The sequence below is a fragment of the Azolla caroliniana genome, unplaced genomic scaffold (genome assembly GCF_043228905.1).
Source record: "Azolla caroliniana isolate FFs.n. ecotype wild unplaced genomic scaffold, voAzoCaro1.0.p SCAF_6, whole genome shotgun sequence".
Lineage (NCBI taxonomy): Eukaryota > Viridiplantae > Streptophyta > Polypodiopsida > Salviniales > Salviniaceae > Azolla > Azolla caroliniana.
This window is the reverse complement of record NW_028230441.1, coordinates 7,502,267-7,527,640: the sequence shown is the minus strand read 5'-3', so window position 1 is coordinate 7,527,640 and position 25,374 is coordinate 7,502,267. Positions and strand designations below refer to the sequence as shown.

The window sequence follows — 25,374 nt, the reverse complement described above, 5'->3', positions numbered from 1 at the left end:
TCACAATATCTATTGAGCCCTAGAAGTGAGAATTCTTGAGCGTACTAAGTGAAAATACATTGTTTTACCCACATTATTAAGAACCTTTCACTATGTTCAAATCCACAAAGGTTAAAAAATTATAATGTATTTGCCACATTTCAAATTTGCACAAATGACATTCATTATATCTCAAAAAACGTTTGCCCAAAAAAATATTGTTACATCAATTAAATCATATTCATAATGATCTCATGAACAAGAGCTCTATGCCACACAAAATCTCTTCACCTTTAAGGAGAATGGAATTCACATAATCATTTCCTAATTTTTTTAAAACCAGTTAGGGAACATTTGGCAAATTCATTTCACTTAACAATGGAAAGTAGAATACATTAGTTAATCCAAAAATAATATTGATCTCCATGTTATCCGTAAAGAGTTCAAGTTCTCATTTACATTGGAAAGGGACTTATTGATCGATTGTTATTCTACCAAAATAGTAAATCCTCATTAACATCACATGGGGGTGGTGGAAAGAAGCAAAATGCTCGATAACCATATAGAATAATAAACGCAAATAAAATGCTTAAAACTAGGAGTGTTAAAAGCATCCCTTTAATTGATTGAAGTTTTGTGTAACCAGCAATTCAACCAACGAGCAATTTCTGATCATCTAAGAACTTGTATGTCGGAACCTCAAGGTTGTATGGGGCAGGTCCTTTCCTCACTCTACCAGATATATCATAATGAGAACCATGACAAGGGCAAAACCAACCTCCATACTCTCCAGCATTAGGCAAAGGAACACAACCAAGATGAGTGCAAACTCCAACTACAACCAGCCATTCAGGGTTAATTACTCTATCTGAATCTGATTGAGGATCCCTCAGCTCACTAAGGGACACAGTATTTGCAGATTTAATATCATCATCAGTGCGATGACGAATAAAAACTGGTTTGCCTCGCCATTTCACTGTGACTGTTGACCCAGGTGCTATGTTGCTAAGATCAACCTCTAACGATGCAAGAGCTAAAACATCCTTGCTAGCTGACATACTTAGGATGAACTTTAGGATAGCCAAACGGATCATCGATGCATAGATAAATCTTCCTCCAGTCATCACAAAGTACGTGAATGCTTGCTTGCTTGGGTCGCCGGGAGGATATCGTTCATGAACTGATTCATCATATACAATGTTGGAGTCTGGACCCTTCAAGACACCAACAGCAGATGCTCCTGGGGCATTTGCCACAACCTCACTAGAGAAAGCTACACATTACGAATATGTTTTAGAATAAGCACATCTATATAGTAACCAGAGCAAAATATAAAAAAACCTTACAGGGAAAAATGCAATCATATTGTTGGAGATTAGATGCTGGCAAGAGATTACAAACAGTTATGGTTTGAATCATTGTGCCAAGCTATACCAGTCAGAGAGAACTAGATACCATGCATACTTCAGACATGGCCTCTCAACCTTGAACCACATCATAAGGCAATCATCTTAATCCAGGTAATTAAGATAAACTTGACATCTTAACATATTTTAAATCAACCTAACCTTTCCACTGAGCTGAGGTCCATTCAGCACTAGATGCATAGAGATTCCCCTGATACATCAAGAGGCATTAGCTCAATTCATCGGATCCAATTGTGCATGGAACAAACACAATTAGTTTCCATTACTATATAGAGGGGCTCTATATCTCCAGGACATGGGAGGAGGAGCATGTGTCATATGAAGACGGCTTGACTTGTCTTCATATATTTTGGCAATGGGTTTGTTCAAAATTGTTGAGAATGATTAAAAGTTATAACAGCTAGCCCAACGGTTAGTTAGCCCAACAGCCAGATCTTGGCCTTTATAAAGAGGAACTTTCTCCTCCTGTAAATATGGGCGATCTTTGTATTTTTCTCCCTCCTGTTGTGACATAACAATGAATATTATTGAACAAATGTGCCTTCTCATTTTTCTATATGGTAGCAGAGCATAGATCTGCCCCTCTACAAAACCCTAGATCAGCCCTCTGCAAAATCCTAGATCCACCCTTCTGCTGGTATGACAGCGATTGGAACAGCACTGTCCTAGCATCCAACAGAGGAAAGGGGGATTTTTTCCTTTGGGGATGACATTGCTATGTGATTGAGAAGCGACTTGAGAAAAGAAATCAGAAGAGGAGAGCAGAGATAGGCTAAGTTGAGAAGATGGATGAGGTGTTCTCAAAATTGAACGAGGATGAGGTGAAAACATTGGTGAAATACATGAAGCAGGCTGAGATTGTAGCATCTAGAGATTGTAACTACCACCTTGACGTGAACTCCTCCCAATTGAGTTCAAACTCGATGGACCAGCCACATACTTGAGCTGGTCACGTCGGATTATAGGTGCCTTGGCAGGGAAGCCTTGATGGCTACGTAACAAGAGAAGAGAACGAACTTCCTGTCAAAACGAGCAATGAATGGAAAGCATGGAGAGCTACCCACATGTCTTTGTACACGTGGCTTCTCAACTTCATGGTTCCATCGATCGCCACAACTGTTGATGGAATTTTATGTGTGAAGGAGATTTGGGAAAAATTGCAAAAGATGTATGCTGGGAGGGGAAATAACATGAGAGTATTTCAAATCGAGCATGAGATAGATGCCGCCTGGCAGGGAGATAGGATGATTCAGGAATATGCCATAGAGCTGGAGCGTCTATGGGCAGAATATGATCATTTCTCGCCTGTGACAGTGTGCAATGATCCTCAATGTAAGAGCAAGGAAATTTCTGCTCAAAGAAGAACCATGCAATTTTTGAAACATCTCAACCCGTCATTTGATCAAAGAAGGGCCGTTCTTCTAGCCAAGGTTGAAATTCCCACACTTGATGAGGCAATTGTGACTATGATACAAGAGGAGAGTAGAATGAAGCTACTCTCTAACACTACCGGACTTCTAGGGGTACGATCGGCACTAATGGTGTCAAATTCAAGCGGAAGTGAAAATCGAAAATGCTACAATTGTGGTGAAGCTGGTCATTTAAAGAATGCTTGCCCTAAACCATCTTGGAGGACGTGGACAAACTAGAGGTCATGGTCGAGGGTGCCGAAGTGGTGGAAGAGGAGGTCACCAAGCAGACCTGATGGTAGCAAAAGAAGAGGAAGGAACTAAGGCGGTGTTCACCGAAGAGGACGTGGACAAACTAGAGGTCGTGGTCGAGGGTGCCGAAGTGGTGGAAGAAGAGGTCACCAAGCAGACCTAATGGTAGCAAAAGAAGAGGAAGGAACTAAGGTGGTGTTCACCGAAGAGGATCAAGCTCTCTTGGAAATACTTGAGGAAGCAAAGAGCCTCAGATGATACTTCATTCGTGTCAAGAGGTAACATTGCCACCTATGCTTATTCGGCCACAACTACTAACAACACAAATACTCTTGCCTCTACACCAGAATGGATAATTGATTCTAGTGCTAGTGAATTCTCCTCATATACTCACTTAGCAATGCCAGAGAGCATTCAAATGGCTGACGGTACAACACAACCTGTATTGGGTATAGGTACAGTAAAATGTACCAACTCTGTGACATTGTCTAATGTTTTGCATGCTCCTTCTTTCCCAGTAAACCTATTATCCATAAGTTCTATCATGCATTAGCATCTATGGCAGAAGGAACAGATGTAAGGGGATCTAAAATGAGTTATGAGGAGTTGTTGATACTTTACCACCAACGTATGGCGTTTTGAGTCGGGTGTATTCACACCTTTTTGAAAAGGCTGATAAAACAAAACTTGTTTGTGATGCATGTGAATTTGGTAAGCTTACTAAAAGCTCATATGCTAGTTCAGGTCATTGGAGTTCCCATGCATTTGACGTAATACACTTCGATGTTTGGGAACCATGTTCCACAAATTATATTAATGGATATCGATTTTGTCTCTTTCATTGACCGCTTCTCTCATGTGACTTGGTTATATTTGATGAGGAATAAGAATGAAGTATTTGCTTGTTTTAAAGATTTTCATAGAGCAGTTCAAACTCAATATGGTGCAATAGTAAAAGTGTTGAGGTCTGATAATGGAACAGAGTATGCTAACATCACATTTAGGGCATACCTCTTAGATCAAGGAATACAACATCAAACTACATGCCCATATACACCAAAACAAAATGGAGTAGCAAAGAGGAAGAATAGACATCTTCTAGAGGTAACAAGAAGCATGATGATTTCTATGAATGTCCCAAAGCATTTGTGGGGACAGGCAAATTTGACGGCTGCCACATTGATCAATAGAATGCCCTCTAGAGTATTGGAGTGGAAGTCTCCATGTGAGTTGTTGCAAGGCAATAACTCTGGAATCCTTCCTTTGAAGGTGTTCGGATGTGTGTGTTTTGTAAAGGACAATAGACCATCTGTAGGAAAACTTGATCCTAGAGCTGTGAAATGTGTATTTGTGGGATACTTTGCCACACAAAAAGGCTATGTTTGCTGGAGTCCAGTAGAGAAGAGATTATTTGTGAGCATGGATGTGCATTTCAGAGAGTCAAAGCCATATTATAAACAAGAGGTAACTTCACCCTTTGATGACTTAATTGAGACTGAAAATATGAGGGAAGGAGATAATGGTGAGAGGTTGCTAAAAATAGGATCAATTCCTTTGTTGATCCCTACATCAGCTGAGAAACAAGTGAGTGTAGGAGATAAGGAAGAAGAAGGAAAAGAAGACGAGGAACCTATATGTGTTGGGACTCAAGGTGAGGGGGAGCTAAAGGTGTATACAAGGAAGAGGAGGCAGAAAGAAGGAAATATGAAAACGTCTTCAGTGCCACTTGTGCCATCAAGTTCCATATCCCAACCTGCCTCGACTTCTAAAATACCTATAGAACTCCCAAACCTAGAAATCACAGGTGATATGAATTCCTCTCCTTCTCCTATAGAGGTGAGGAGGACCTCTCGCAGTAATGCAGGAGTTTCTCCTTATCGTTATGGTTTTCCTCATGATATTGCTCAGTTTATCTCTTATTGTAACATATCAGCTACACATAGAGCATTCATTGCATCATTAGACTCTGTCACTTTACCCAAGCGTTGGTAGGTTGTTAAAGAAGATCCAAAAAGGAAAGCAGCCATGCAAGAAGAACTCGGAGCTCTTGAGAAGAACAAAACTTGGGAGATTGTGTCACTACCACTAGGAAAGAAGGCGGTTGGGTGCAAATGGGTGTTTACAATAAAAACAGACCCCAGAGGGAAAAATAGATCGATACAAGGCACGATTGGTGGCTAAAAGATATAGTTAGACATATGGCATTGACTACGATGAGACTTTTGCACTTGTGGTGAAGATGAGCACTGTTAGAACGCTTATTTCCTTAGCAGTGAATAAGGATTGGAAATTACATCAATTAGATGTAAAAAATGCATTCCTTCATGGAGAGTTAATGGAGGAAGTGTACATGGATGGTCCCCCAGGTTTTGGTACAATTCAAACAGTAGGTAAGGTTTGCAGACTAAGGAAGTCACTTTATGGACTAACGCAATCTCCTCGCGCCTAGTTCGACAGGCTAAGAAGGGCTATGGTGGGTATGGGATACCAACAGACAAATGCAAACCATACAGTGTTTTTTCAACAACACAAGTAGCATACTACATTACTTGTTGTGTATGTGGATGATATAATTATCACGGGTAACGATGAAGGAGAAATTGCGCAACTGAAGATGAAATTGGGTAAAGAGTTTGACGTGAAGGATCTAGGATTGCTACGATACTTTCTTGGAATTGAGGTAGCTCGTGGAGCAGCATGAGTTGTTCTATCTCAGCGAAAATATGTATTAGATCTTCTCACAAAAACTGGAATGTTGGGTCTAGGCCCGTAGCTTCTCCAATCGACCAAAAGATCAAGCTAACTGAACTTGCAGGAGAGAAAATTGATCGTGAAAGGTATCAAAGATTGGTAGGTCGGCCAATTTATTTGACTCACACCCATCCAAATATTTCATTTGCAATAAGTGTGGTAAGTCGTTACATGCATGATCCGAGGAAAGATCATATGGATGCAGTGTACCATATTCTGAGATATCTCAAAGGTGCCCCGGGGAAGGGATTGATCTTTAGAAAACATGGTCAGTTTAACATTGAGGGCTATTGTGATTCTGATTGAACCAGTTGTGTTGATGATAGGAAATCCACATCAGGATACTGCATGTTTGTTGGGGGCAATCTGGTCTCTTGGAAGAGTAAGAAACAGTCAATAGTAGCAAGGTCAACAGACAAAGCAGAGTATAGAGCTATTTCTGTAGGAGTTGCGGAGATGTTATGGTGAAGAACTCTCCTAGTGGAACTAAAGGTGAATCAAAAAAATCAGATGATGCTGTGGTGTGACAATAAGTTAGCAATCAGCATTGCCAACAATCCGGTACAGCATGATAGGACCAAGCACATCAAAATAGACAGATTCTTTATCAAGGAGAAGCTTGGTAATGGAATATTAAAATTGAGTCATGTTTCTACGGAACATCAAGTAGCAGATTGTCTTCTTACAAAAGGGACTTGGGCAAGTAAGTCTTACTAGATTGTGTGAAAAGATGGGCTTAGTAGATATTTTTCACCCATCTTGAGGGGGAGTGTTGAGAATGATTAAAAGTTAGAACGGCTAGTTAGCCCAACAGCCAGATCTTGGCCTTTATAAAGAGGAACTTTCTCCTCATGTGAGCGATCTCTGTATTTTTCTCCGTCTTGTTGTGACATACCAATGTATATTATTGAACAAATGTGCCTTCTCATTTTTCTATAAAAATACAGCTAAAAAAGCTTACTCACCAACAAACCTACTCCTAGCTTCATCTGGTATCCCCATCATCATCGGTGAGGAGATTAGGGAATGGGAGAAGAGGATCTATCCACAAAGCTATGACATAGGACCCCCATCTAGACTCATAAAAGGTTGCAAGACTTGGGGATCCACAAAGATATGTTTTAAAGAATCAAGACTACTATATAATAACAAAAAAACTCTTCAAACACTAAATGATCAAACCAGTTTTGCCCCTCTTCTCACCAGCAATCTTTGATCTCTTCATAAGTGTAGGAGAGGACCAAAATTACATGGTGGGGGGGGGATCGCAACTCTCTTTTTGGGAACATGGTTATGGTTAGCTAGTCATTGAAACTTGAAGTATGTCAGATCCTTGTTGTTAACCATCAGGCAAGAGACATGCAAATCATTGATGTAGATCCATTTGAGTATAGGAAAGAAGAGTAAGGTCATGTAATATGAATAATAGGAAATAGTAAAGAGACACCTTTGGAATAATTACATTTAGCCTCCCTTTTTAAATCTCAACTATCTCTTTTTGAGTTCAGGCTATTGTTGTGAGCCTCATGCATAAGCCACTTAGAATTAAGTGGTTGGAAAACGGAAGAATGTGTGAGAGAATATAGGTAAGAAGCCTTCTCAGCTTTTCCTCGTCTCTAAAAGGAATCAATTTATATTTCAACAGGGAGGCTAACTGATATAATTCCAAAAGTACCTCTTTACTATCTCCTATTATGCCAAATACCAGAGCATCCATATATTTGTCTGGCAGGCACCTCCAGAATGGCCTTTACTTTGCCGAGATACGGATGGATGTTGTCCTTATTATTTGCTGGAGTAGCATACTACTTGAAACGCTGAAGGGACACTTTATTGGGTTGAGGCTAAGGTGATTGACATGGTATAATTTAACGCAGAGTGCCAAATGTTGCAGGTGGTCTAAACTGGCACCAAACACATCAAATTCATCGGAGACACCCTGCCATGGCCTTACTTTTCTATCCTATACGCATGTGGATTTATATTACAGGATTTGTACATCCACTGCTGAATGTTAAAAAAACATGGCATGCCATTTGAGTATCAAGTAACCAGCCTTCAAATCCAGGCCAGGTCATGTAACGCTTGGACGAGGATGCATCCTTACTGGAGCACAAAGTGTAGTTACTCTGGCTCAAGGAGGATCAGCTGCACATAATAATCATGCTTGGGATCCTCTAAAAGGGAAGGAAGGCTTCCATTGATTGGCACCGACTACACAATGCAGAGGGCATTCAACAAGGAATGCCAGTTCTGGTCTTCCGAACATGCTCCGGCATAATGCTCAGCAAAATCCCTTTTCCTCCATTCTGATCTTAGCCAACAATGATTGACCACCTAGCACCGCCTGAACAGAATCATGACCCAGGGTAGTTTCTGTAAAAAGGATTGTAATTTTAAAAAGATTTAAAATTTGTATTTACACTAAGCTTGGCTAGATGGACGTTTTAATCCAACTTCCATTCATGTGGGATCCCACTCTATAAAAAACAGATGTGGCCAACACACAATAATCAATTCACAACCTGCTATTATTTTTCATTCTCAGAGAACTACCATGGTTCTCTGTATTTACATCCTTCATTAAGCTCTTCTTACAGGCATTTGCTGCTTCCATACACACCCATTCGGCTTCTAACAACTTGGCACCCTCAGACATTCCAAAGCTTTGTGAATTGACTCACTGTAAATCATAACCAGGGTCAATCCCATCTCCACTACCATCACTTAAACAACCAGCTGATGAAGTAGTCAATGGGAGGAATGGTGAGAGACAACTATACTTGGCAAGCACCAAGGCATATACTGAATGAGGGTTGAACCAGATGCCTTATTCCCTGAAGTGACATGCTTCTTTCTCAGTATTGAGCCTGCTGCATATCAAGCTTTATAATATTATGTGGAACCATCACTGCATACCAGGAAGAAGTAGTTAACTAGACATACTAGGCAGTGGATGCCACACGTCGAGATTGACCATTCTCTGTCTCCCCCACAATCCAGGCGAGGTTCACACGATGAAATGGCTGAATATCAAGGAACCACTGCCACAGAAAGCCAGAAGTGCACTAAGTATGGGCAGCCACAACGGCCATGACAGTGACCTCTTTGTCATCCACTGATTTGAGCAATAGCAGCTTTTTCATTGATACATTGGCAGCACATGCCACAAGGTCAGTCACAGTGTATGGTCACAACCACCTTGACAACCTTCAGCATACTGACAAATCCCTACCTGTTAGTTCCATTTCACCACCCCCAGTGGTCGACGTTCCACTGGCTGCTCCCAAACCAATAATAATAATATGTTCTGAACTTGTACCTCCACCTACTTCCAAAAACAGAAGTTTTGAGCTTATGTCTAGAACATTGTTAATTACTTCCAAAATCGGTCCCCATAGACCATAGGTAATGGAATACTCACCAAACTATGTCAAGCAATGAAAGTCATTTTGAGATTATGTCAACAGCCATGTTTGTATACCGCTATAATGAGTATCTTGTATTTTATCATTCCAATTTCAGGTTTCAGAGATTTTTATCTATGTATGGATGATATATCATAGGAGCACATGTAGCTTTTGTGGTTGTTGGAGACCATTTTAATTACTTCCAAAATCGGTCTCCATAGAACCTAGATGGTGTAATACTCACCAAACTATGTCAAGCAAAGAAAGACGTTTTTTGATTATGTGAACAGCCATGTTTGTATGCTGCAATAAGGAGTATCTTGTACTTTATCATTCCAATTTCAGGTTTCAGAGCTTTTAATCCATGTATGGATGATGTATCATAGGAGACCATGTAGTAGCTTTTGTGGTTGTTAGAAATCAAGAGGATTAGATCTCTCTCTCTCTCTCTCCGTGATCCAAGATAATAAAAAACGTTTTGAACTTATACCTCCAGGTTTATTTAAGCATTACTAACCAAAGCCTAGGATAATTTCTTCATATACACACACTATATATATGTATAAAGAAACAAGAACACCAAAAATACTGCTCTGAGATGAAGAAGACCAAAAGTAACCTCTATTGATTGGGTATCTCCAAGTTGCCAAACCCGCAGGAGCATTGATCCTTCCAAAGTCGATACCTCTTAAATACATCCCATTGTCCACTGGGAAGGAATAGCCAACCTTGGTTGTAAATATGCGAGAAAGTGAAGAAACCTTTCTACCCACACCCCTTATCATCGTCACAGACCTGTATAAAAATAGCAATCAACATTGCCCCTATCAAAAATATGAATCATTATTACAATGTATATGAGTACAAGCATATTTGGACTCATATAATCTTCTAAATCCTAAATGATACAGATAAAGAGAAGAAGCTTCTATTCATGATGGTCTGCGTTTGTATTTGCTGTCAATAGAGAGAAACTCATCTGCCATCATCTATTTATTCCCAAAAATTTGCTTAATACTTAATGGGAACGTCATAATTAGTCATTACTCTCACAAATCCAGATTATTCGGTCAAGGTATCATCATCTAGAAAACATAGCATCTCAAGCATAAAACGCATTTTCTATATTGGTTTGTCAAATGCATATGCATAACCCTCGTGAATGATTTAAGTAGTAACACCAATAAAACTGAACAAGAGCTATAAATGGTAACCTAATTCAAAAAAACTGGGCATTAGAAAAATACGAATAAATACATAAAATCATACTGAGGCAACTATTTCAAACAATCATCTGAAGATCTCGTTTTCATATGCAATCAAATTAATCCAAATAATTGGATTTTACTTTCTTTTCTTAAAAAAAAACTTGTTATAAATCCAAAAGAATATGAATGAATAAATAAAAACTTACAGTCGCAACTATTACAAACAATCTATTGAAGATCTCATTTTCATATGCAATCAAACTAATTCAACGAATTGGAGTTTACATTCTTTTCTTAAAAAAAATCTTTGTTGTACTGTAAACCTTACACTTTCTTTTATGACAGAAAAGAACCTAAAATATCTTGACACAAGAAGCTATAAAGAAAACCACTTTATACTATTTGAATGCAGTATTCAGGGCAATGTTTCTTCACTAGTCGGCCAAACTTCCTTCACATGCATGAATTAATAAATTTATGGAGAAAATATCACAAATTAACTTAGTGGATAGTTCTATGAGTTTCTCCAGGATTTTGTTATTTTTAACAGAAATCTCGAAAATAAGAGAAGATGAAGAAGACGATAGATAAACCTCATAAATTTATCGAAGCTTTAGATTTCCACAGAAAGAGACTTAAACTTGATAAACTGATCAAACTTAAGGTTTCAACACAGAAACACATAAGAAGAAGAAGAAATAGAAATCCACATGATAAACTTATCAGAGCTTTAGGTTTTACGATAGAAAGAAAGAAAAATGAAGAAGTAATAAATGATGACCTGATGAACTGAACAAATCTCTAGAGTTCCACATAGAAACTTGAAAGAAAGAAAGAAAGAGGAGGAAGATGAGAAGGAGGAAAACGCGAAAACCTGGTAAATTGTACAAATCTGTCAATTTCAACATAGAAAGATAGGAGATGAAAGAAGACACACACTTGATAAGCTCAACAAAAGCTTTAAATTTGTACACTGAACAGAGCTCTACGTTACCACGAACCTGATGAACTGGAAAAGTCTTGAAATTTCATAACAAAGCTATCGAATTTCGCACAGACAGACACCAAAGAAAAACCAACGAGAGAGAGAGAGAGGTGCAAAAACCTGTTTTCGCAGACTGCACACTCTCTAAGAGAGAGACAGGCAGACAAAGAGAGAATAATGAGATGAGGAAGAAGGAGAAGGAGATTAAGTATGTATATACTTCCTCTTAACAAAATATGTTATCCACCCCTTCTAATTGTTCAGAGTTTCTCTTGAATCATTTCTATGTTGTTATCGGACCGACCAAGAGTCACCGAAACCCAACGGAATCAAAGCATTTTGTAACATGTATGTGTGAAAATCTACTAGACTATAGACGAACTAATGGAACAAAAACAATAGGATCAACTAATTTCCGGAGTATAAGGAAAGAACACACCATCATGGGAGTGGGTTTTATATCTTCTTCTTTTTCAAAAAGATTTCCTTCATTAGTATTAAGAAAAAGTGTCGGAAGGCTACAAAATGTACAATCAGAGAGTGTTATATACAAAAAAGATGATTAGGGCAAGGGCCAAGGGGTGATGATATTTCCAGATTGGACCTTCAGAGGAGACCGTGAACAAATGCAACTTCCTCCATAACTGCAGTAATTTTTTCCTTTTCTTAAGAATAACCTTCGAAGAGCCTGACATATTGTCATATTGCCCATGCACTACGCTAGTAAGCTCTCCCATAATTCCGGCAATATATCTAAGAGAAGAGGAATTATGGAATCATATCGTCTTTTACAACAATACTTCCATAAGATCCATAATGTAACCATAGATATTGTTTTCCATACATGGGTTGCACACATTTGCTTGCGAGGTTGCTGAAAAGGGGAGACAGAAATTAGATGCCTATTGATGACTGTCATAGCCTTTGGGGCATCATTTGCCTCATACAACAAAAGACTAGAATGAGAACCCCCCATACCGTTGATCCTTAGGAGAAGAGACAACTTGCATTAATCGTCAGGCATAAAGAAATAACTTTATTCCATACATGTTGGGCTAGTGAACAAAACCAAAGAGCATGCTTGGTAGTTTCCTGCAAGTCGTCGCAATAACAACATTGTCTAAGAATGGTTTCCACATTTCCTTTCAATGACTGACCTAATGGTAGTGTTGCATGTAGTAAAAGCCATCTGAAGAGAATATATTTTGTTGGTCGCCTGAAAGACCAAATCCATTTCCAATAAACCTTCAAATGAATGCTTGAAACACACTTATTCCAATGCTTTTGAGTTGCAGGAGTTGGAATATTCTTAGACATGAGTAAGGTCCTACCAAATTTCATAGTGTATTGAAAGAAAGTAACTTTCTGCAATTGATCCATCATGGGACTAGTCCAAGTGGGTTTTATGTCTAAAACAGGTACATGGAATGTAAAAAAATAGAGACAAGTGATGTGACATGTGAGTGGCCTCTTGATGAATAATACGTGGAACAAACATAAGTGATATGTATGTTTGTTGCCCTACCTTGTTGCTATGTGGAATGTTAACAAACACTCAACATCACTGAGCACACGATGTCACAAAGCTCCCACTTCACAAGGTGAATTTGGTGGAATATCGGCAATAATGGCTAGGGTTCACGATAAGGGGCTCACTAGAGTGAACAATGTGTGAATCGAACATTCAAAGATTGAGTTGTGACATCTTGTATATTTGAGCTATATTTGTAAATTCAAAAGAAAGAATTTCCCTAATAAGTAAAGGAATACTAATTTCATAATTATGAATTAATATAGGCCTATATATTTAATTTAAAGGAAAGTTCTAAACACTTGAACATAGCCATTTTTATACTTATTAAAAGAAATTCCTAGAAACTTCTCAAAACTTCTAGAGAAGCCTAAAAACATCTCGACCACCCTAATGATGGTCATGAATAATCTATAAAAACCATTCAAGGAGGGAGGAGTAAATCAACGAAGAATGAAGAAAGCAATCAATCAAGGAATAAATTAAAGTTGCAAATGATATCATCAAGGAGCAAGAGTGTGAAGTGAAGAAGAGGAAGAAGATAGCGATAGGAGAGAATACGAGGGAGAAAAAGGAAGAGCTACCCGTGGCAAGGAAAACGAAGAAAGGGGAATAACATATCACAAGAGCTTTCACCCATCAAACAACAATTGAGAGTTTGAATATTTCTCCCTACACATATATGAGGGGTGTAACTTAAGTCATCTTACAATCTCCAGACGATTAAAATGTTATCATTTAAGTTGTCTAAATTGATATGTTCAATAAGTGTAAGGTAAGTCATCTTACAATCTTAGGATGATTAAAGTGTTATCGTTACAAATAGCAAAAGGATTTTGTTTTCACTTCATCATCTTCGACATCTATTCCACGTAATCAAATGCTCTTTCGTCTAACCATCTCATTTACTTATTCGATCTCTCATTGAAAAAAATATTGTGATTCAACTCGGTGACCACAACCTACATGACAATGTGTGACCCCTTAACAACACATGATCACAACACGCTTGGCACAAGGACCCAACATTATGTCCTTGATTACTTAGGTACTCAAAGAAAGTATAACATTTGTCGTCGAATAATTAAGGCTCTAGACATCCCATTCCTAGGAATGGGAATTTCATAAAGAGTGACCCTTTCTTAGTCATCTTATCTCATCACAACTTATGGACAATAACGATATGCTAAATACTATGAATGGAAATCATGTCATGGGACAAATGTGGAGGCTTACGCTTCACACATGATTATTACTACTCATGTTGCACCTAACTACAAAACCATATTATTCACAAAATGGGGAAACCGTACACATCAATACATGTTAGAAGCCCATCCAGTTATTTGCCATTCAAACCATTGCTTCCATGTGACTTAGCTCACATGCATTGCGACGTGAGACGGGGCGTTGGGGCACAAGTGATGAGAGTGACCAACTATGCACACTTTGCCTGAAACAAGTTTGAGAGTATGAGTATTACAGTTTGATACAATGCTTTGCCTTTGATCATATTCGACCATGCTTTCCACAAATCTTCGATCGAGCCCAATCCTTGCACGAATTTTTCACAAACACAACGTGCACTCTCGATTGCAATATTCATTGGTAAAGTTCTTGAACATTGAGAGTCGCTACTCACTTTCGCATGTATCACGGGAAATGTTATATTTTTGGTCTCATAGGTCATATTTGACCTCCGAAGATGATAATAGAATCTATCTAGCTCTTGGCGTACAACATTATGTCTAGAATATACTCTCCTCCTTTGTTATTATATTACGAATGTTGTCTTCGCTCATATAAATAGAGTAACACTATGTTAATATGTAATTCTACCTATTGAGAATCAAACTCAACCTATGTTTAGTGTGTGAACACACCTTTGTGCACTGAAAAGGTCAAAGGTCACCACTACTTTTTACACATTAACTATGTGTCATAGATTAATATTCTATGACACATAACTAATTAGTTTCCACATTCCCCATGACACATGAGCTTCTATAGTTACTAGAGAGAGTGGATGTTAGTGAGTTAATGAAGAGAGAGGGTGACTTTATATAAAGCACCATCCTCCTACTTTGTAATTGTCAGTTAATCCCCCTTGTAATACTATTACCTTTTTACTTGCTATTCTCTACTCCTTATCAATATACATCATTAATATTCTATTTTCCTATCTATCTTGTGTCTCTCCTCTCGCCTCTTTCACACACATATAACACACAATGTCTCTAATCTATTCCGTTGCATAGAGGCTCGATTCTTTACACCACCACATGTAACATTTCACCATATCACCAATGTTGATATTCAAAACTACCAGTGATTCAATTGACCTTGGTTTGTTGTTGCTTGGGGGCTGCACCCCATCGGTTTGTTATTACCATGGTTGCCATTGTATTTGTCAATGTCGTCATCGCTACCATTCGGACACCACCACTAATGGATGTTGCCACTATTTACATCACCGTTCACAATTTAGTCAACAAAGGAGAAGTTGAACTAGCATAATCGAGAGCGAGAAGGATGAGGCAAAATCCACTTACACTTGCCCATACTTAATCCATACTTAACCGGTAACCAAGCCAATGGCTGATAGCTCATTGCCAAGAGCCATGAGATGGCAAATTGTGGAGTTGATTCTATGGTCAAGCAAGACAATTGGATCGATGATTAGCTATTAATAGTCAAGAGGCAAGTGATGGGCGATAGGCAATTATCAAGTTGAATCAATAGCTATTTGATAACTTAGACGACAATTGATAGTTGGACTAATGACAATGAGCAAATAGTCTATAACAAGGACAACCAAATTAGGTATTGTGGACAACAATGGATGAAGGATGATGAAGCAATGGATGTGCAAAAATATAGAGACTTGTGGCTCAACCACCCTTCAAAATGTGCATCTAAATGTTTCCTTGCATTAGAAATCTCACCCCTTTTTATTGTGCATAATAGTGAATAAAAATCAATATTAAGTTTTTAAATTTATATTGAAAAGAATGAAGTGCCACCTTTTCGACAAGGCCTTGGGGCATCTTGTGAAAAAAAACTGGCACAATATTATAACTTGATTAACTATATTAAAAATAATGAATTGCTCAACTTCTTGACAAGGGATCATTACATAAAGATTTTGCTTCAAAACAACGAGGGGTAGATCAATTATATCGATAACAATATTTTGAATCAAGGGAGCTCAATCGCTTCAACGATTGTTGAATTATAAGTTGAGACATTTCTATTTATACTCCGTCATAATCATTCTCATTTTTATATGGACAACCCCATCATCCCTAACTTTGGCTCACATAGGGTCTCCAGTTTGTCGTGCTGGATCAATTGCTAAGCCAAAGGACATAGAGAAGCACTTGGACACCTTAGAATCACGAAGTCAGGAGGGCATATTTGGGATGTTTTAAAACTCAGAATTGTTGAGTGGGGTAGGGTAATAATACATAGCCATGAGTTCCAAGCAACTTTTGGTAATATTCGTTCCAAAATTACCCGTACGCTCGCGCACGCGCACACACACACACACACACACACACAGACCAGAGTGAGGGTTGTCCTAAGTTCCCAGGAGGGTATGTTTTGACATTACCCAATAACATAATAGAATACAGTAGAACAGAGAGGGGTATCTTGGAGAATTCCCAAAACCCTTTCAACTTTCAAGTTTTTTTATGAGGTTTTGCTGAAGAGAAGTAGAAGAAGAAGAAGCAGCAGCAGCAGAAGAAGAAGTAATAGAAAGGATGGATCTGTGCAGACGCCTCGCGAGCCTCAGAGGATGCAAAAAGCACTGCGTTTCTCCTTCAGCTCTCATGGGACCTTCTTCCAGGTCCCCTCCTCAAGTAATAGAAGGAAGAACGATCAAAAACTCGTTTCCTTCCGCAGAGGATCTTCGGAGAATCTCCCACGGAGGTAGAACTTTCTCCTCTCTGATAACGAAATGGCAGAGTTCCAAAGTTCAAGAAATTTCTGACCTTCGTCCATGTCATCGTCATCATCTCTTTCTTCATCATCAGAAGCAACAGGTACGCCATGTCTATGTAGAGGTCATTGATAATGATATAGATGCTGCTGTTAAGGTATATAGGAAGAAGATGCTTAACACTAAAATCGAAGATAAGCTCAGAGAGAAGAGATACTACATGAAACCTTCTGAGCGTCGGAAGCTTGCCAAGCATTACAAGAAGCTTAACAGAGCTAGACGAGAACTTACTGCAAAGATTCGAACTGTGAAGCATAGAATGGAGAAGATCCAAGAAGTAAGGAAAATAGAAAAAGAGGAGAAACGTGCCAAAGGTAACGTAAAATTCTTTGGTTGTGTTTGCTTTGGCAATATAGAGAATACAGAAAGCCTGGTTTTACTGTGTACTGACTTTGTGTGTATGTGAATCCAAGTTCTCAAAACTTACTTGAACACCCTCACTAGAATATTACTAGAAAGTGGTCTAGTCAGGTTATTTTGTTGAAATCTGAAATTGTCCGACCTTGACAATACAAAATTCCACTTCTAGAGGGATATTTTGGTAAATTTGGAAGCTTTACTTACCCTTCTGTTAGACAAGGTGATACTATTAAAGGGGTTATTCAGTAAAATTTGAAAGCTTAACCTCTCTTTAATATCAAATCCTACTATCAGGGGTATTTTCCCATTTTTGAAAACTTAGGGGGCATTATGGTATCAATTTAAAGAAGTTGTGGGTATGTTTTGGTGTTTCTCATGTTGGTATCAGAAATATTTCATGGTTCTAAGGTTTTGTTCGTTTCCAAAAATAAGAAACAAATTCATAAACTAACTAAATACATAAACAATTATATTATATATATATGTGTATATAAAGCATTGAACTAGTTTCTGATGCTAGTTTCAGTGATAAACTATTTTCGGAATTAATTAGTTTATAAATCTAAGTAGTATCTAATAGAATTTTATTATTAAAACAAAATATTTTGTCAAAAATATCCTTTACAGTTTGACAAAACAATTTTGGTTTTGTATTGATCATGTATTTTTGGTTATCATTGACTTGCCCTATCATTCTTTCTTCTTTGCTAGTGTATTTCCCTCCTTTTAATAACCATTTCTTGGAGTGTTCTAAGAATCAGTAATAGGCAATGGTTTGATTCAGTTCAGTTTGTGAGTCTCAAACTCAAATCATTTAAATTTTTTGAAACTTAAACCAAACCAAACCAAATAGTTCAAGCGTTTAAATCAAAACTATTCATACCGAACCGTTTGAGGAACTTTCAAGCACAAACCAAATAGTTCAAGCGATCTCCAAACCACTAATCTGTAGATTCATGGTTGGGTTCACGTTAAAACTAAATTATTGGCGATCGTAGACTTAATTATTGGCCCAATTGTTCATCATGTCAGCTCATGAGCACTCTGTAATGCTCTCCCACCGTGAGGAAGACTATAGCGCGACCTCTTGCCACTCCTTGCAAATGGAGCAAATGCTCTAAGCAACGAAGATTCTCGTCCTCAAGGTAACACATACCAGTTAATCCATCATGCAGTTCATAGCTTCTGAGCCAATTCCCAAATCTTGTTGGGTTCTTGCTTTGAATCCCAAAAAGCTTCACCACTTTAGGTTTCTAAGAGTATTTTTAGATAGGGGGAAAAACCTCATAAAGAGGGAAAAAATGCCCCTGTAGTCCTAAGTGTGTTCACACACATCATTGTCCTAAGTGTGTTCACACATTACTGTCCTAAATGTGTTCACACACATCACTATCCTAAGTGTGTTCACACACATCACTACCAACCACTTTATACCCAAGCATCCTTTGCTGTCTTGCAAGAGCGAATATGGGGAATAATGGCACGCTTCACAAACAAAGCTATCAAAGCATGTACCTGAGCATCTCTGCCATCCCAACGAAGTTGGTACAACAGAAACTGTAGCATGAGCATCAGCAGGATGATCAACATCCTCGACATAATCAGTACCATCAACATTTGTGTTCTCAACAATAGGATGTTTTTCAGCCCCTTGAACCACATTCCACAACCCCTTTGCTACTAATACATGGTGCATCATATAAGCCCAAAGAGGGTAATTTGTTCTATCCAATTTATCCTCAACAGCAACCATCCGAAATATATCATTGCTCTCAGCAATGGCCGAGGACTAAACACGTTTTGATGTAAAAAATGGATTGTTGAAGGGAATAACGTACCTCTTTGACTTGAAAGATGAACAAGTGAAGAGAAAAGGGAAGCAAATCTGATTTCTGAGGGTTATAGGAATGTCTTGGAAGACTCAAGGAGGCGTTTTCTAGGATTGAATCGACTTGGAAGCAAAAAAAAAAAAACACAATTGAAACTAAGCAGAGAAAGAAAACACTTAGAAATTTGTTTTTTCAACAGCAGAAAAACGCCACCACAGATGGCACAGACGGACTGCGTATGAGAGCCGTTGTGTTGCTGCTCAAATGTCGCTTTGATTTTGATGTTGAAAAAACAAATTTTTGCGTGTTTTCTTTCTCTGTGCAGTTTCAGTTGTGTTTTTTTTTTCTGCTTCCAAGTCGATTCAATCCTAGAAAACGCCTCCTTGAGTCTTCCAAGACATTCCTATAACCCTCAGAAATCAGATTTGCTTCTCTTTTCTCTTCACTTGTTCATCTTTCAAGTCAAAGAGGTACGTTATTCCCTTCAACAATCCATTTTTTACATCAAAACGTGTTTAGTCCTCGGCCATTGCTGAGAGCAATGATATATTTCGGATGGTTGCTGTTGAGGATAAATTGGATAGAACAAATTACCCTCTTTGGGCTTATATGATGCACCATGTATTAGTAGCAAAGGGGTTGTGGAATGTGGTTCAAGGGGCTGAAAAACGTCCTGTTGTTGAGAACACAAATGCTGATGGTACTGATTCTGTCGAGGATGTTGATCATCCTGTTGATGCCCATGCTACAGTTTCTATTGTACCAATTGCAGAGCAACTTCGTTGGGATGGTAGAGATGCTCAGGCACATGCTTTGATAGCTTTGTTTGTGAAGCGTGCCATTATTCCCCATATTCGCTCTTGCAAGACAGCAAAAGGATGCTTGGGATACTCTTACCACTTTGTACCAAGCAAGAAATGAGGCTCGTGTTGCTTATCTCCGAAAACAATTGGAGATCGAGCACATGAATGAAGGGGATTCTATGGACAGTTTTCTTACAAAAATCAAAGATTTCAAGAACCCAACAAATCTGGCCCAAATCTTTCTCAGGTCTCCCAACGTAGGATATCTTCTCTTGGATAGACCACCTTGAGAATGTCGCTAACTATCATTGGCGGTCTGATGACGAGAAGGCTCACTAGATCTATACGCTTCTTGAAGGTGTTGCGATAATGTGGTCAATACAACAACCCATTGCAATCAAGCAATCATGATAGAATTTGCGGCCCCTCATAGGCAGTGGGTTGTTGTATCAACCACATTGCCACAATGCCTTTGACAAACATATTGATCTCGTGGGCCTTCTGGTCATCAAACCACCATTAATAGTTAGCAACATTCTCAAAGTGGTTTGTCTAGGCAAGGATATTCTTCGTCAGGAGACTAGAAAAAGATTGAGCTTGACAGCTCGGAGTTCCCGCTGCTTGAGGGAGGTGGGTGGGCTGATGCTGTGAAGATATGAACTTCATTATGGATTAATTATTATGCATTACATGGAGGACGAGGTTTGTCATGGCTTGGAACATTTGTTCCATTTGTGGGGAATGGCCGGAGTTCACACTATCGTCCTCAAGGTCAATGAGCATTTTGGAGCGTTTATGAGCTGACATGTGAATGGCTGGGCCGAGGCCGAGGGGTTGGCTATAGGGGAGAACAACCTGTTATCTCCACCAATATGTGATATACACAAGAAGGAAGGGGAACCTCTTTTGCCCTTTTCATGCCCAGGGCAGACACTCCACTTATATAGAGGCTCAAATGGGCTGTTACACATGCGCATAGCCCATTTGGGCTATGTGCATGGTGTCTCGCATGGAGCCTCCCATGGGAATGGTTGGGACCTTACCAGGGTGGGACTGAATTGGACTTGGCCAGTGCGAGTCCACAATATGTGATATACACAAGAAGGAAGGGGAACCTCGTCTGCCCTTTTGGCATACGTTCCACTTAAATAGAGACCTGAATGATTTGGGCTACGCAAATGGCACCTAAACGTTATACCTGGCGGCCGCATGGGCTACGTGCATGCCTCATCTCTTGCATGGCTCCTCGCAAGGAAGTGGCTGGAACCAGACCAGGACTGAACTGGACTCGGCTGGCCCCTCTCCACACCTCCCCCTTTTGGACCGAACCTGGGCTGATCTTGGCATATGGTAGGGTTCGGATTGGGCTGGTGTCGTGGTGGCTGCTGAGTTACTTGGGGATGTCGGGCAAGGAATGCGCTTCATGCGCGATACATGAGCTGTAGCGAGTGTGCCACCCTCCAATCACCTGAGCTTTTAAGTGTTGGGGCTGATCTGCTCAATGACAATGTAAGGACCTACCTAGTGGTGGAGGAGGGATTCATATTCCGGGATAACGCAAGGGGAAATATAGATGGTCTGTGTCCCCCAGATGGAAGGTGGGTCGAACAGGGTGGTTTTATGCCTGATTTTCTGTTGCTGTGTGACCGGCAAATTGTACTGCACGGTTTGTCACAATAGTGGGTGGTTCAAGTAGATCGACCATTCCGTGGCGTCCGCGTGCTAGGGGTTCACCTGTACCTGATCGGGTGGTTTGGAGGCAGTCGAGAATCTTGACCATATAGCGCGTGGAAAGGGCTGATCCTAGTTGATGCTTGCACGAATGTTATATGTGCGGATTGCAAAAGGTAGGGTCTGGTCCCAATCCTGGTGTAGAGGATCCACATAGGTGGAGATGATCTGCTTAATTGTTTTGTTCGTCCTCTCAGTCTGGTTCAGTTTGGTTCCAACCACTCCCATGCGAGGCACTGTGCGCGTAGCCCATGCGGCTACCATGTGTAATGGTTAGGTGGCCTGGACATAGCCCATTTGGTCTACGCGCATGTGTAACAGCCTATTTGGGCTTCTATATAAGTGGAGTGTCTGTCCACCAAAAATGCAAAAGAGGTTTCCTTCCTGCTTATGTATATCACAATATCCAAAAACCTGGGTGTATTTTGGTGATTCCCATTTATTTTTTCAATATTCTTTGTTAATGTGATTTCTGTTAGCTTTATGGTTCATGATTTCTCATTTTCATGTCTACTTCAGCTGCTGCTGCTGCTGCTGCTTCTCAAGGACCAAAAGCGAATGGAAGATAGTAGTTGCTTAAAAACAATGATGGTGAAGTTACTCAGAATTCCTCTCTTTTCACTAACTAATTGTGATGTCTGAACTTCTTAGGATAATATCAACTGATAATTTATTTTTTATCTTCCAAATTTCGTCAATCTTGTAAAGAGTTGTAGTTATCATAAACAACAGCACCAAACATGTCTTTAACGATGGTGAAAGTACTCAGTTTTTCTCTTTTTAGCTTAGTAGTTGGTATAAGATAAGAACTCCGAAGATAATAACCAACCATCCTTTGATGTTTTTTTCTTCTAAAATTCTAAAATATTTCATAAGAAAGTGCACATAATATTTGTGCATGCCTTAACAATAGCAAAACTACTGGGTTTTGATCAGGTTTATCAATTATGTCAGGCTTGATAAGTAGCATGGGAATAGTTTCTATGTAAGGCTTGTTCCTGATTAACATTTTCGACCAATGCATCATGAGTTATGTGTTCTCTTATATGAGCTTGTATCTGCCCTCTAGATGAAAGAAATATTTGATCTGTAGTTTGCAGTATGGATTACATATTTTAGAAGACCAGTTAAGTGTGTAGAGAGGTGGCAATATTTCCAATTGTAGCTGGCATGATATTTGACAACATCACCTAGATGGAGTGCCATCATCTCAATTCTAAACTATTCTCGGCTCCCAAATCAAATATTCTTCAGTCACGTGGTATGATACTGCCATATTTCAACTGTAGCCTGATGTTAGGCGTCCACATACTCATTTCATGGAGTGCCGTTGGTAATGGAATTATTTTTATTGTCTAGTTCTTTTGTTATGAAGAGCCACTGAGGTTGCCTGGAGGGGATTTTCTCCAAAGGGGTGTGGGTTGGTTCAAATAGACATGGGCTTCCTTTGCAGTCGTTAGTGATAATTTGGCTTGCGCGACTACTTTGGCCATGGGTCAGATAGTTTTTAAACATCTAGCATTTACGTGATGCTGTATCGTTAAATGCAAATTTGAGTAGAAGTTATACTACAGAGTCACTTCTGGTGAATATGTATTATATTCATGTGTATTGCGTAGAGGAAAGGGTTACGAATCGTTTATATGAGATATTACAACCCATTGTGATCCATTAATATCCTCATCTCATTCTCATGGTACTTTTTCTGGTTATAATTCATATAGTAGAATTTAGTTTGTTGATTTTCTCTTGTCAGATCACTTTCTCTTTCTAAGGAGTATGTAGTTTGACAGAACTGCATAGATAATATACCGCTGAAGGTTTTGTATTCCCTTTAATAAACAAACCGAATTAATTTGTTTTCTGCTTGTAATGATTCATTCTATATGTACACTTCTTTTGTATGTGAACATCACATGCATGTGTCCAATGTGTGGTTAAAACTTTAACATGGTTGATGATGTGATCAGATGAATTTTGCATACTTGTTACCGACATCCATATAATTGATCCTTGGCAAAATCTTAGCTGTCTAGTTCTGATGGTTAATACGTGGTCTAGATTTATCTTTGGGCGTCAAAGTTCAAATTGTATTTCATATTGAAAAGTGCACTCAATATAGCATATGTGCAATATATTGCTATATTTGGTGAAAAAACATCTGATTCATTAGGTCTTTTAACTTTTGCAAGGGAGTATGTCTCAGATCACTAAGTAGGAAGTTCTGTTATTTGCAATTAGTAGCAAATGGGTACATTATGGAGCAGTTACTTCATGTAGAGTTACTAAGAAAGTCACTAGTATGGTTGTCATGTTGTATGATACAATACATATAAACCAAAGCTGGTAAAAGCTTGTAAGCTCACTTGGTTGAGGCAGTGGTAGGTAAGATGAAATTGAAAGGTAATAGAATAGGATCCATTTTCTCAATAAGCTCTTTTCACTTTATGATGCAACCTCTCTAATGGGATGATTATCCATATATAGACTGATTGTATGGTTGTCATGTTGTATGATACAATGTCAAGAGTTTTTTGCGCTTTCAGATAATGTTTACTACCCTCTTGAGTAGCTTGCTAACCCATAAATTGTCAATGGCTTCAGTTCAGGCTGTGGTAAGCTGATACACACACTAAGGTCACTTGTAATAGATGGATCCACTTTCTCAATAAGCTCATTTCACTTTATGATGCTACCTCTGTAATGTGATGATTATCCATACATATTGCTTGGTCAGACCATCATTTTCTGTCACAACCAGTTGTTAGATAACTCCATTTTTTTGCAAACTATACTTTTCAAGAGTTTAGTGATGAATATCATACTGTCTTCCACCTTGGGACTATGAAAGCGTTTTGTAAATATGGTTCTTGGAGAACCTTAAAAGTGTGCATTATCTCAAATTTGAAATAGTGAAAGATTGAATTTAAGTTGGATGCTTACATGATGTGCAATCATCCTATTTGTGCTTTTCAGTTGCCATTAATTGTCTATATTGTATTGTTTTCCACTTTCCAATTGCCAATAACTAGTTTTTTACAATCATTGTTTCCTTATTTCTTTACCATTCGTTAAGCACTGTTTTGATTGGCTATATAAAAATCAATAGTAAAGAGAAACAAGAATGGACAAGGCCATAAATGTTCTTAAACAATGTTGTTGCACTTAAACAATGTTGTAAGAGGTAGAATTCTAAAGGTATCATTTCAATAATATTGTTGATGTAAAAGAAAGGCCAAGGGGCCAAGGCCTTGAATATTGAACACTATTGGAAGATGGTAGAATCCTAAAGGTGATAGTTTGAAGAATATAGCTGTATCATGTCAATTCATGGTATTTATGCATATATTATATATTTTTGAGGCCACTATCGATCAAATTTGATCTATGAGAGAGAGAGAGAGAGAGAGAGAGAGAGAGAGAGAGAATTAGAAGCTTTTGTTGTCCATAAAGAGGCTAATTTTGACTTATGAGACCAAAGTATACATGTGTTCTTGATATGTGTCTCCTTCCTAAGAAGGGGTATTCATACATTGAAGCACAAAGTCTCTATGTGTGAATAAGGCATACACATATGAGCTCAACCTTCTAGGTGGTGTCTTTAAGTATGGCACTTGAGAGAGAGAGAGAGAGAGAGAGAGAGAGAGAGAGCTCAATTGGTAAGGTTGCCCAATAGAGAGTAGGTGGTCATGAGAG

At 38.8% G+C, this 25,374-nt stretch overlaps 2 protein-coding genes and 1 pseudogene across 2 annotated transcripts; 2 read left to right on the top strand and 1 right to left on the bottom strand.

The window, feature by feature from the left end:
* Window positions 1-378: 378 nt before the first annotated feature.
* LOC147862933 (cytochrome b-c1 complex subunit Rieske-4, mitochondrial-like) lies at window positions 379-10,065 on the bottom strand. The gene is made up of 2 exons (XM_087321633.1): window positions 9,848-10,065; window positions 379-1,252 (listed from the first exon to the last, which is right to left on the bottom strand). The coding sequence occupies exons 1-2, from the start codon at window positions 10,011-10,013 to the stop codon at window positions 630-632; spliced, it is 789 nt and encodes a 262-aa protein (XP_087177759.1). The 5' UTR covers window positions 10,014-10,065; the 3' UTR covers window positions 379-629.
* Window positions 2,471-3,230, top strand: LOC147862934 (uncharacterized; annotated as a pseudogene).
* A 6,604-nt stretch (window positions 10,066-16,669) lies between the features above and the next one.
* On the top strand, window positions 16,670-22,521 carry LOC147862932 (Ribosomal protein S21 family protein). Its single transcript, XM_087321823.1, has 2 exons — window positions 16,670-17,269; window positions 22,198-22,521. The coding sequence occupies exons 1-2, from the start codon at window positions 16,717-16,719 to the stop codon at window positions 22,245-22,247; spliced, it is 603 nt and encodes a 200-aa protein (XP_087177949.1). The 5' UTR covers window positions 16,670-16,716; the 3' UTR covers window positions 22,248-22,521.
* The last annotated feature ends 2,853 nt before the right edge of the window (window positions 22,522-25,374 follow it).